This window comes from Scaptodrosophila lebanonensis, unplaced genomic scaffold (genome assembly GCF_003285725.1).
Source record: "Scaptodrosophila lebanonensis strain 11010-0011.00,11010-0021.00 unplaced genomic scaffold, SlebRS2 tig00000056-arrow-arrow-pilon, whole genome shotgun sequence".
NCBI classification, from domain to species: domain Eukaryota; kingdom Metazoa; phylum Arthropoda; class Insecta; order Diptera; family Drosophilidae; genus Scaptodrosophila; species Scaptodrosophila lebanonensis.
Genome location: NW_022060549.1, coordinates 36,985 through 48,990, shown reverse-complemented (window position 1 = coordinate 48,990; position 12,006 = coordinate 36,985). Strand labels below are relative to the sequence as shown.

At 33.4% G+C, this 12,006-nt stretch overlaps 1 protein-coding gene across 1 annotated transcript; it reads left to right on the top strand.

Annotated features, from left to right (window-relative positions):
* Window positions 1-7,467: 7,467 nt before the first annotated feature.
* On the top strand, window positions 7,468-11,016 carry LOC115624470 (ras-like GTP-binding protein RhoL). Its single transcript, XM_030519173.1, has 2 exons — window positions 7,468-7,741; window positions 10,281-11,016. The coding sequence occupies exons 1-2, from the start codon at window positions 7,508-7,510 to the stop codon at window positions 10,602-10,604; spliced, it is 558 nt and encodes a 185-aa protein (XP_030375033.1). The 5' UTR covers window positions 7,468-7,507; the 3' UTR covers window positions 10,605-11,016.
* The last annotated feature ends 990 nt before the right edge of the window (window positions 11,017-12,006 follow it).

The window sequence follows — 12,006 nt, the reverse complement described above, 5'->3', positions numbered from 1 at the left end:
GACTAAGTGGCAGCTGCCTTTCCACAATTCAGAATTGACACTTGTCTGTGCTATATGGGTACTACATGGGTATACCATGTATATAGAAGTGATTTTAATACAATCCACACAAAGGAATGAAACGAAGCGACGACCCTCTTCAGCTTTTGCCTTCCATTGAAGTTGGGTGTGAAGAAAAGTGTTTTTAAATAATTCGAATGCAATAAAATTATGACAACAAATTATGTGAAAATAAACACGAGCAGTCAATGCTCTGTGAAATCAGTCTATATATTCTTTATAGTGTGTGTGTGTGTGTGTGTGTGTGTGTGTGTGTGTGTGGCAAAGAATGCGCCGCTGTGGCAAGTGTTCCAAGAAGCCAATGCCGTAATTTGATATGAAAAGTTTACAAGAGGCCAACCAAGCCAGACGCAAAGTGGCAGATAACAAAGCTTCATTATATACTGCAGTGTACACACGATATACTATGCACGAGTATATATATTTTCATTTTTTATGAGAGTGTAATAATGCCTTATTAAACACTGTCCAACAATCACTTTGAACTTGTTCGAGGCCAACAAGCTCAGCATTGTCGAGACATCTGATCCCGAATTTCCGCCATTTTTGCAATTTTGAAGGTTATTGCAATACAATATAACTATGGAGTAATGTTCAGCCGCTCCAAAACTTCCAACATTATTTGGGCATTTCGGCAATGAAGCCAAGCTGCTAATTATCAAAGATCGAAAGAAGAAGGAAGATAGACGGATTTCGAACATATCTGTTATGTTTGTAATAATAAATACAGCACTATTTTTTGGTAACATTACTATTTTTAGTACATTACTATTTTTTAGTACATTACTATTTTTTAGTACATTACTATTTTTTAATACATTACTATTTTTTGTAGACCACTACTTTTTAGTAGATCACTATTTTAATTCAAGTTTTTCGGCTTTACTTAATCTGCTAGGATAATTGAAGATGTATCTACTAAATATCTGAGATCATTATAACTTAATCACAAACAACTTGAATACAAATAAATAAAAATAAAAAATTGATGAAGGTATTTAGGTTTGTTGTCCCCACAATGATCCGTTTAACATTTTGGATGCCGTGACTTCTTAAACAAATAATCCAAAAGGCACCTAAAATTCAACCTACCAAAAAAAAAAAAAAAACAAAAAAAAAATTGCGCATCCCTGGTTCGTTAAATCGGTCCCTTTGGCCTGTCTTCAAAAAATGAAAATATTACTGAGGGAATTTCTGACTGGAAAGGTTCAAGATTACGGTACTGTTTACCATTTCTAAGGTTTCATCTGCAGAGTCCTTGATTGTAAATGCACTGAAGGAACTCCCACTTCCCCCCCAAAAAAAAGAAGAACAACAACAACATTTTTCGTAGCGAAAATATCACATTCGATGGTACCCTGTCCGCGAACTAAAGTGATAAAGTAAGGGGATCTGAAGCTCAAAGAGTTGGTTGCACTGTAGATGAAAACTCAGGATTTTATAGATATGTAATATCAGCAATGGCTTCTGAAATCTATACTATATAAAAATAATACATATAACACATTTTTTATGTTAATTCGAATTAATTATAATATGTAAATAAAATATAGATACATACATTGTAATAAAATGCAATTTAAATGTGATATATATGAGGAATTAAATTAAATTTTGGAATTACTTTTATTGCAACTAACACGAAGGAAATACACCTAATTCTGTTTTTACACGGTCTTGTTTTACAAGATTTTGATCTAACACGGTTTGAAAAATAAAAATTTCATATATATTTCTTTAGAGATAAGGAACCAATCACCTATTTTTGCAATGTCAATGTATTTTTTTTACACGGTTGTTTTCTGGAACCGATCTACTTTAACAATTGAGAAACAAACTCTGTTTTGTGAAAACGGAAACAGCATCTCACTCGTGATTTCTTTCAATTAATGAAATAGGCATTTGTTATCTTCAATAGCTTTCGATGATAAAAGATAAAAGATAATTTGCATTCACATTGACACCAATCATATTCTCCATGGTCAGCTATTTTGCTGGCTAGTGTAGTTCTTATATTTAAAATTGATGCTATGGGTGTTAATTACAGAAAATGCACTTGATAAAGTGCTTCCGCCGTGAAGCTGCAAAGAGAGAGCGAACAGAGAGAGAGGGAGAGAGAAGGCGATGGGGCAGGCCACAAAAAGATACGCACAACAGCTTTAGTGTTTACAAAATATACATATTTGAACAATATAGGATTACTGTAAAAATCTATAAATTCGCATGCCTTCATGCCTGGAGAACAGCAACAAAGTGACTGCCAATACGAAAATAGCGTTCAAAGTGTAAGCAACAATTTATTTTCCGCCCCTCTTTTGGCCAAAGTCTAAACAATGTTGAACAAGCAACCCAACCAGGCAGAAAGTCTGCCAGTCAGCCACAAACAAGCTAAAACAACAACTAAATAAACAGCCGAAATAACAACAGCATCTTCATTTCTTCATTTTCTTTTCTTTTTCTTCTTTTTGGCTATTTTGCGAAGCACATTCTCAAAAATTATAAACAATAACGTTATTCAGTGACCGAAAAGTGTAAATTTCCTTCAGAAGTGGAGCAAATAATTTCATTTATATATCAATTAACGCAACCTGTCCAAAGGGGGGATGGGTGTAACTATTTATATAGTCGGCTTTATCAGCCGACATTCCTAAAATAAAAGCTCCAAATACAAGTATGCAGCCGGCTCGTAGAACACATATGGAAATTCACTGAACTGCCACTAATCTGTGGGCCACTTAAAACAGACTTTGCTCGCAGATAAGGAAGCAGCTGTGCGTCGTTTCAATGGCGGAGCAAATGTCTATTTGGGCCAAAACAGTTGGCCAACAGCATGCCGATTAAGGTTTGATTAATCTTTGAACTCCCTGACCCACACAGAAAGTATTCTGAAAGAGTAACAGATTCGCAAGGTAACTGTGGAAGAGCAGTTGCTAATGCTACACTGATAAAAAAAAACCACGGAAATTTCAATACTTACATGTAGATTTCACTATTTCTACCATCGATTTTGCACACTTAAATTTTATATTAAAATATTAAATTTAAAGTGTGGCGATATTAAATCACAAGTGATGATGTGGAGACGTGGACTTGATTCACGTCAAAGGTTTTTTTTTTATATTTATAAATATTTTACTGTTTTTTTTTAACTCTTTTCAATATTGACATTTCCATGGTGTATATTTTATTCCTATATATATTTTTTTCACTCCATAGAACCATTTTTAGCAAAAAGTAATTTTAAATCCTTTTGTTTTTTATGCCTTTCAGTACGTATATAGTTTGGATCAATATTAATATTACAAGTGAGGAACAGCTGATTGAATAACACTTACTTGACACATACCTAACGACCATATCTGAAAACCGACTTGAGAATTCTAGTCGATTGAAATTTAATATATTTCTAGTACATTTAAATCGACTACAAAAAACTTTAAAATAAAGTTGAGATAAATATTATAATTTACTCTGGATAATAGTAAATTTAACTATTTATTTTTGAAGTGTGTGCCTATCAATATTTAGTATGGTTCAACATTAAATAGAATATGACACACTTAAATAACGAAGTTTTACAGATTGTTTTGAATATTATTCATATTAAAATCACTAATTGAATATGTTTTTAGTCAAATGTACGATGTTTATATTTGATTTGAATATGAAATAGTAGAACATTAAATATAATATGAAAATTTTCATTTGTAATATGCAACTTTTTTATCAGTGTATCAAAATCACTAATTGAATATGTTTTTAGTCAAATTTACGATGTTTATATTTGATTTGAATATGAAATAGTAGAATATTAAATATAATATGAAAATATTCATCTGTAATATGCAACTTTTTTATCAGTGTACCGATTTAGTTTCTTCGCAACGGCCTAGAAAATCGCTCTAAAACCCAAAGACGCCTTTTTAATGCTGGCTCAAATAATTCTTATCTAAACTTGGTCAAGAGCTTGTGTGAACTCATTTAAATCTCTTTTATTCATACATTCGAGCTCAGAACTTCATTGGAAATTCTTTAGATTTATAGTATTTGGGGTTAGCAATCAATATTCTGAGTAGAGCTGAATTAAATATATTGCCTAAAATCAGAACAGTTGATTAACAATGGAGTGTCTTGAATTAATGGCATTTAATAGTCTATCAAAAATTGATTTGTTTTTACCGATTCCAGCAAAAATTTCCACCTTTATCGAAGAAGGCCACAATGTTTGACTAATGAAGGGAGCACTTGACCTTCGGTAGCCCCCTACCCATAACAATTAGGGTTAATTGCGTATAGTCGGTATGTCGGTTTGATAGATAAGTGGCAAGAACACACATTTGGAGGCACACGTGCCTGAAGAACTGAACTTCAAAGTGAATTGAAACTCTAGAGTCTAGACCTACATACAAGGTGCGTTCCAAAGTAAACACGACTTTTTGAATCTAGCGCTCCCTGGTGGCGCTATCTATATGTCGACTGGTCCATTAGAATCTTTATCGTTTGTCCAGTGAGAATTTCATGACATTTCATCGATTTATTTGTAAAAAGTCCTCTTTACTTTGGAACACACCTTGTACATACATAGATCGCGTGGCGGCAAGTGTTGTTTTTTTTTTTTATTCTCTTCTGAAGCATTCTAAAATGAAAAGGTTAAGAAAACGATGACAGAAAAATGAAATCACTCAGACGAACGGTAAAAGATGACATTAAACATTTATCAGAACCGGTTCGGTGTAAGTCTGGCTGCCACAGATTGTGGTTTGTATTGAATAATGTGGCGGGACATGGGATTGCCTGAAGTCGACTGTGTGAGTCACTAGATCTGGCAGAGAGCTGTGGCAATAGTTGAGAATGAGCGAAGCACATAAAGATGTTTATAATAATTGCAATAAGTAAGCATTGCGCTGCTCTTGGTTGGCAATTGTCTCAAAACCTCAAAAGCCGCTCTCGGGGCATTCCATGACTCATTGGCTCGGCGTTTCCAGGAAATCAAATGAGTTTTCTGCGTACGATCATTGTGAGCTTTTTCGGAGCATTGTCCCATAAACGCCTACAGTTTGTTTGGCTTTGATTTTGTTCGCTTAGCGGGACTAGATTTCCCCGAGTTTGGGGCAACTAGTCTGTTGCAAACGAGTTTTAATTAAAAAAGAAAATCAGACACAACAGCCGTAAGAAATTCAAAACGAAATGGAATTCAATGTTGGTTGGTTGTTGGTCGGTGAAAGTGTTTTAAATTATTTTTCTGTTATATAAGCTCAACTATGTTTAATGACTTTGGCAAATGTTCGCTTGATTGCGCGGACAAATTAATTTCCAAGAATCAATTGTAGCCACGTTTTTGATTAGTCTCTGTCATAAAAATCTCTCAAGTCTATTGCCCTGCCGCTCTGCTTCACTTGTTCAAATTCTTGAGAAACTTGTGAAATTTTATTTCTTTCAATCCAGACTGAATCTAAGAGAACAATAAACGAAAATATAATCGTAAGTGTACAACAACAGTTATTCGCAGGAAATAGATATTTTAGAGATTATTTAAAAAGAATTTAAAAGAATTAGGCTTAAAGTCTAGAGGAGGATTAAATGATTTCTTAAAAAAAAAAATTAAAAAATAATATAAAAATTAAATTACAGAGATTTTAAGAAGAAAATTCTTCTTTTTTTAAATCCTTATTCTTTACTTAAAATCTCTCCCATGGAGTACAACTATTAAATTATTATTAAATAAAAAAATATATGGTGGCGTTGAATTTGTTCAATCATGCGTTCTGTTAAGTTCTCAAATATTTCGGGAGGAGAAAACGTTTGCTCTAAAAGTCAATGTGAAATAAGACTTCAGTTGATTTTAATCTACTTGTATAGTATTGCATACTTCCAAAGATTTCTTGGTCAGACCGCAATCAATGTAAAAAACAGCTGTGAAAAGCTTATTTATGATATCTAGATGAGATGATGATTAGAAAAATTTCTACTATGAACCATTAAAGATATGAATAATATTGAAATCAACTTTGCATGGATTTTTTCCATCATTTCATGCAGCTTCTGTGACCATTGTGAGGCAAGTGTTAAATCTAATATTTGTTGATCATTTTATAATCAACTCTCAAGAACAAAGTAGCTATTATACTTGTAGTAGCAATTCGTCTTTACCTATCTTTTGTGCTACTTATAACAGCTATCCCATATTACTATTGACTTTAAAAACTATTTGGAGTAGAATATGTAATTCGTGGAACTAACTATGTGTAGAAACTTTTTATTTATATACACAATAAATGTTTATAAACATTGTATGCATAAAAGCATTATATGCGTATAAAGATAAAAGTTATTTGGAGTAGAATATGTAATTCGTGGAACTACTAATGTATAGAAACTTTTCATTTATATACACAATAAATGTTTATAAACATTGTATACATAAAAGCATTATATGCGTATAAAAATAAAAGTTATTTGGACTAAAATATGTACCTACCTACTAATAAATATAAAAGTTATTTGGAGTAGAATATGTAATTCGTGGAACTAACTATGTATAGAAACTATTTATTTATATACATAATAAATGTTTATAAACATTGTATGCATAAAAGCATTAAATGTTTATAAACATTGTATGCAAAAAAGCACTATATGCGTTTAAAGATAAAAGTTATTTTGAGTAGAATATGTAATTCGTGGAACTACCTACCTACTAATATAGATAAAAGTTATTTGGAGTAGAATATGTAATTCGTGGAACTAACTATGTGTAGAAACTTTTTATTTATATGCACCATAAATGTTTATAAACATTGTATGCATAAAAAAGAAATGTATTTAAGCAACTCATGCTACCCAAGCATGTGACTAAAGCTATACTACCTTAAGCATACCCTATAAAAATGGTCGCTGTTGTTGTTGTTATTGCGTTCAGCTGCAGATTAGATTAAAGTCGTCCACACGAGCACGAGTATGTCTGTACTTAGCTTTATTGCGGTGCGCAAGTTCAAGTGATTTGGCGCAGCTGTTAATTAACAGCGCTCTGTTAGCAACAGCTTGCTGTTAATTGGACAACAGTTCAATGCACCGCTCAACAATTTGTGCAACTAACTTGCATAATTAGCACACAAGCCCACACATTGAGCAAAAAACGAAGTCAAATAAAAGCAAAGTAAAGCAAGGCAAAGACTGCTGCTGATTTCCGGTTGCGGCAGGATAAATATATGAACGTGGGCTGGGCTGTGCGAGGGGTGTGGCAAAGCGAACACACTCCATATGCCACCAAATGGTGCAATTGTCGCCACTCCAGCATATGCACAAATAAATACAAATTCATACACACATACATGCTATATATATATGTGTATATATATGAGTATATACAGCATTTACTTACTCGCCTTCTTACACTCGCAGCTTCACAAACAAAGGCGTCGGGAAACCAGAACCAGAACCAGCGACAATGGCAAAGAGTCTACGCCCGCTTAAAATAACCATCGTCGGCGATGGCATGGTGGGCAAGACCTGTATGCTGATAACCTATACACAGAACGAATTCCCCGAGGAGTATATACCCACAGTATTCGACAATCATGCCTGTAACATTACAGTGGACGACTCTGAATATAATCTAACGCTTTGGGATACGGCAGGACAAGAGGACTATGAAAGATTGAGGCCCCTATCATATCCAAATGTAAGCAGAACCATATTGATTAGATAGATAGTACAAGTACTATATAGAGTTTCGTTCATCCCGATGTTGCCGGACGAAAATTTGGTAACTTAATCGTTATACTATAGCATTTAATACGCGTATACTCTAGCGATAAGGGCATATTATAGTAAAACAAAAATTAGCTTCAAATTCAAATTCTTTATCACAATTAATCTTAAACGAAGATCGGGCATAAAACTTAGAGTTACCTAAATTTATTAATCGCTTACTTACCGCAAAGAAACAAAAATCAAATATGTTTTACAATCGCATCCATGTCCGGTGTCGGAAGGTTTACATACGAGTCATCTCAATAAAATTCTGGGGAAAAGCTCCAACATTTCTATAAGTTTTCAATAACTATTCAATACAATATCATAGCTAGCTATCTCGAGCTTAGTTTGGCTTCTCTACTTTTTAAAGCTTACGAGAATTTTGCGTTCCTACAGACGGATAGGGGAACAAACGAGAGGATAAATCGACTCGTCTAGCCTTTTTTGATCAAGGACATATAGCACATGTAGTGGCGAAAGAATGCTACCACAAGACCACTGTTATCATCATAGGTAACATAACTTTCTTGCTCTCGAAATTTCGTTTAAATATTATTTTACGAAAAATAGAAAAATATCGGATGTATTGGAACGTATAAGTATTAAGAGAAAGCCTCAAGTAGTAAGGTCACTGAAAATAAAGTACCTAGACGAATTTCTTTTCAACTGACTACAATAAATAGACTTGATTGTTTTGACACAAAATATATATAAGACAATCTTTTTATACCCTGTACCCAAAGGGTACAAGGGTATATTAGTTTTGTGCGAGTGCACATGGAACACACAGAAGGAGGCTTGGTAGACCCCACAAAGTATATATATTCTTGATCAGCATGACAAGCCGAGTCGATATAGCCATGTCCGTCTGTCCGTCTGTCTGTCCGTCTGTCTGTCCGTCTGTCTGTCTGTATGAACGCAAGGATCTCCGAAAGTATAAGAGCTAGAATAACCAAACTTGGTATACAGATTCTCCTGAGACCGAGAAAGGACGAGTTTGTTCATTTTTTCTGATCCACCCCCACACTCCCCCCCTATTAACGATTTTCTATAACTCCCGTAATTCTTGGAGTTTTGAACTAAAATTTGGTAGTCACATTATGTTAATTATATATCCGTATACCAAGTTTCATTATGATAGAATGATCGGAAAGAAAGTTATAGCCATATAACCAGGCCCAATGCACACATACATACATATGTACAAGTACGCAAACACGCATAAGGCACGATTCTGATGTAAATGTAAATGTATGTATGCATGCATGGAATATTTTATATTTAATTAGTTAATATTTAGTTCATTAATTAAATTAATTTAGTTAATTAATTTAATTTAATTAATTAATTAATTTAAATACTTTTTTGTGGTGTGGTACAGGGTATTTAAGAGTTGAGCCTGCTCGACTTTAGCATTCCTTTCTTGTTTTATATTAATAGTAGGTCCAATAGTTTTTCGAACTAAGGTAAAGAAATCTTTGTAAGCTCGGAGGTCGAAAACGCCAATTGTGTGTAAGAGGAGGCGTGGCTGACCCCATGTTACATGTAGCTACACATATAATCAGATCGACGAGTTGAGTTTTTATAGACATATCATCCATCTGATGTCCTTTTGTCCAGAGAACTTTTGAGCCATAACAGCTAAGGACATCAAACATGGAATTTATATGCAAAGCTAGTTTATTATAAACAATATAAAGCATCATTATAATGTGAACATGAAATTTACAAGAGTATATAAGTGAAATGTCGATTAATGTCTGTCTGTCTGTCTGTCTGTCAGTCTGTCCGTCCGTATGAACACCTGGATCTCAGAGACTATAAGAGCTAGACACACGAAATTTTGCACAAAGATGCCTTATGTGTGTACGCTACAAGAGTTTGTTTTATTGTTTCGATTTTCCCCCACTTCCCCCCTATGAGGATTTTTCTGTAACGCCGTTCGTATAATCGCCTATATCTCGGAGACTAAAGTAGACTAAAGACCTAGGGACACCAAATTTTAATATCAGATGCCTTATTTAAATACGCAGAAAATGTGTATTTTGGAATTTCCCTCCCTCCCCCTCTCCCCCGCAAATCGTGATTTTCTCTAACTCCCGTAATTCTTGGATTTTTTTTTTAATTTTCTTAATTTCTATAATTATTATACTAAGCATATGTCAGAGTATTGCATAGTCGGGACACCCGACTTTAGCTTCCCTACTTGTTTTTATATAGATCTACCATAGGAGCGATCGATGCAAAAATCGTTCTTAGTAGGATCTTCATAAAAATCTGGTATTCATGAGCATTTCATAGCGCTTTCATTAAAATCGCTCCATTATATCATGTAGTAACTGTTATAGGAACGATTGGAGTAGAAATCAATCTAAATACCAACAACTGTTTGGTTTGCTCAGATATCGAGACTGAAATTGTTATCTATATATTATATTATATTTATATTTATTTTTCTTTCATAGACCAACTGCTTCCTGTTATGCTATTCCATCAGTAGTCGCACCTCGTTCGAGAATATCAAAAGCAAATGGTGGCCCGAGATTCGTCATTTTTCTAATAATGTTCCCGTCGTACTTGTGGGTACCAAGCTCGATTTACGCATACCCAATTCCGAGAAATTTGTCACCACAGCGGAGGGTCGACGTTTACGCAAAGAGATACATGCGCACAATTTGGTAGAGTGTTCGGCTAAGAAAAAGATCGGGTTGCCCCAGGTTTTCGAGGAGGCCGTCCGAGCTGTGGAAAAGAAACCAAAGTCCAAGCCCCAGACGTGCAAAATACTGTAATTAAGTGTATGACTACTTATGTTATATAATGTTATTATGTATACGTAATGTATAATGTAACTTTTGTCTGATTTCGTTTTATAGTTTTTACATACATATACGATTATATATAGACATATGCAAACATACATACAAACATACGTGTGTATACATATAGTGTGTATATTTTTATGTGTTTTCTGTTGCGCTATTTGATTTGCGTTCTTCACAAAGATGGTAGTAAATGTACTCTTAAGGTCTGTATTTAAGTGCTAGCTTTCTCCTCAATTGATTATTGGGCTTGCAAGCGGTATGTAAAACGTATAGTGCTGAATTTAGTCTTAAATACTGTATTTTAAACTAATAATGTTGTGTAAAATTCAATTTGTATGCAGCCAAAGTGCATTTCTTTGTATAAAAAGAGAAAACTAAATAGAACATTAAAATTATGTATAAAATTGTACTTCCATCTTTTAATTTATCTTTAAAAATATAAAATACTAGACCGATTCGACTTCAATAGATGTGTTTTTTCGTGCTTTAGTTTTTACAAAACCCATATGATTTGAAAAGTTCTAGAATCAATCTTTTAATTTATCTTTAAAAATATAAAATACTAGACCGATTCGACTTCAATAGATGTGTTTTTCGTACTTTGGTTTTTTCGAACGCAGTATAAATTGAAAAGTTCTAGAATCCCAAAGTCTGTTTTCAGCGACTCTGTGTTATAATGTGAGCAATAAAATGTATGATCATTTTCCATTAGAGCTGAGAAAGATTTGATTAAGTAACGGTTCAATCGATTATTTTTTAAAGGTGAATAATCGATAACAACTCAATTATAATTTACTTCTTAGATCGGTGTGTGATAAATATTTTATAAAATCAGTCTAAAATTTGAAACAAAAATAGATAGTTGTATATAGATTGTTTATGCAACTTTTTAATAATGTGCAGTATTGAAAAACTCTGTATCGTTGGTCTGTGGTGGGGGAAATTAATAAAATAAACTCGCCTGTATTTTGGAAGAGTTAATAGGCGTTCATCCAGACAGACAGACAGTCCCGCATTCTTCTCTTAAAATATAATATTGGCAATTGCATACAATTAAATGCAAAAAGCTCATGTTAGGGAGAAAAACAACAGAGATGTTTTAAATAAAAAATGCTTATATATCAAAAGAGACTGTCATTGGCCAATAAAGTAATATTAAAACTGACTTTTAATAAACTTGTAAAAATATACAATTTAAAAAACAAATCAAACCCATGCTTTGCATCGAATTGCATTGTAAGCATATTAAATGTGCATAACAATCGAAAATATAAACAAAATACACATTTTAATGAAAACATAAAAAAAGTACATAAATACAAATTCACCTTCTTCGGTAAGCCACACAAAGAAATGTGACCGCCCAATA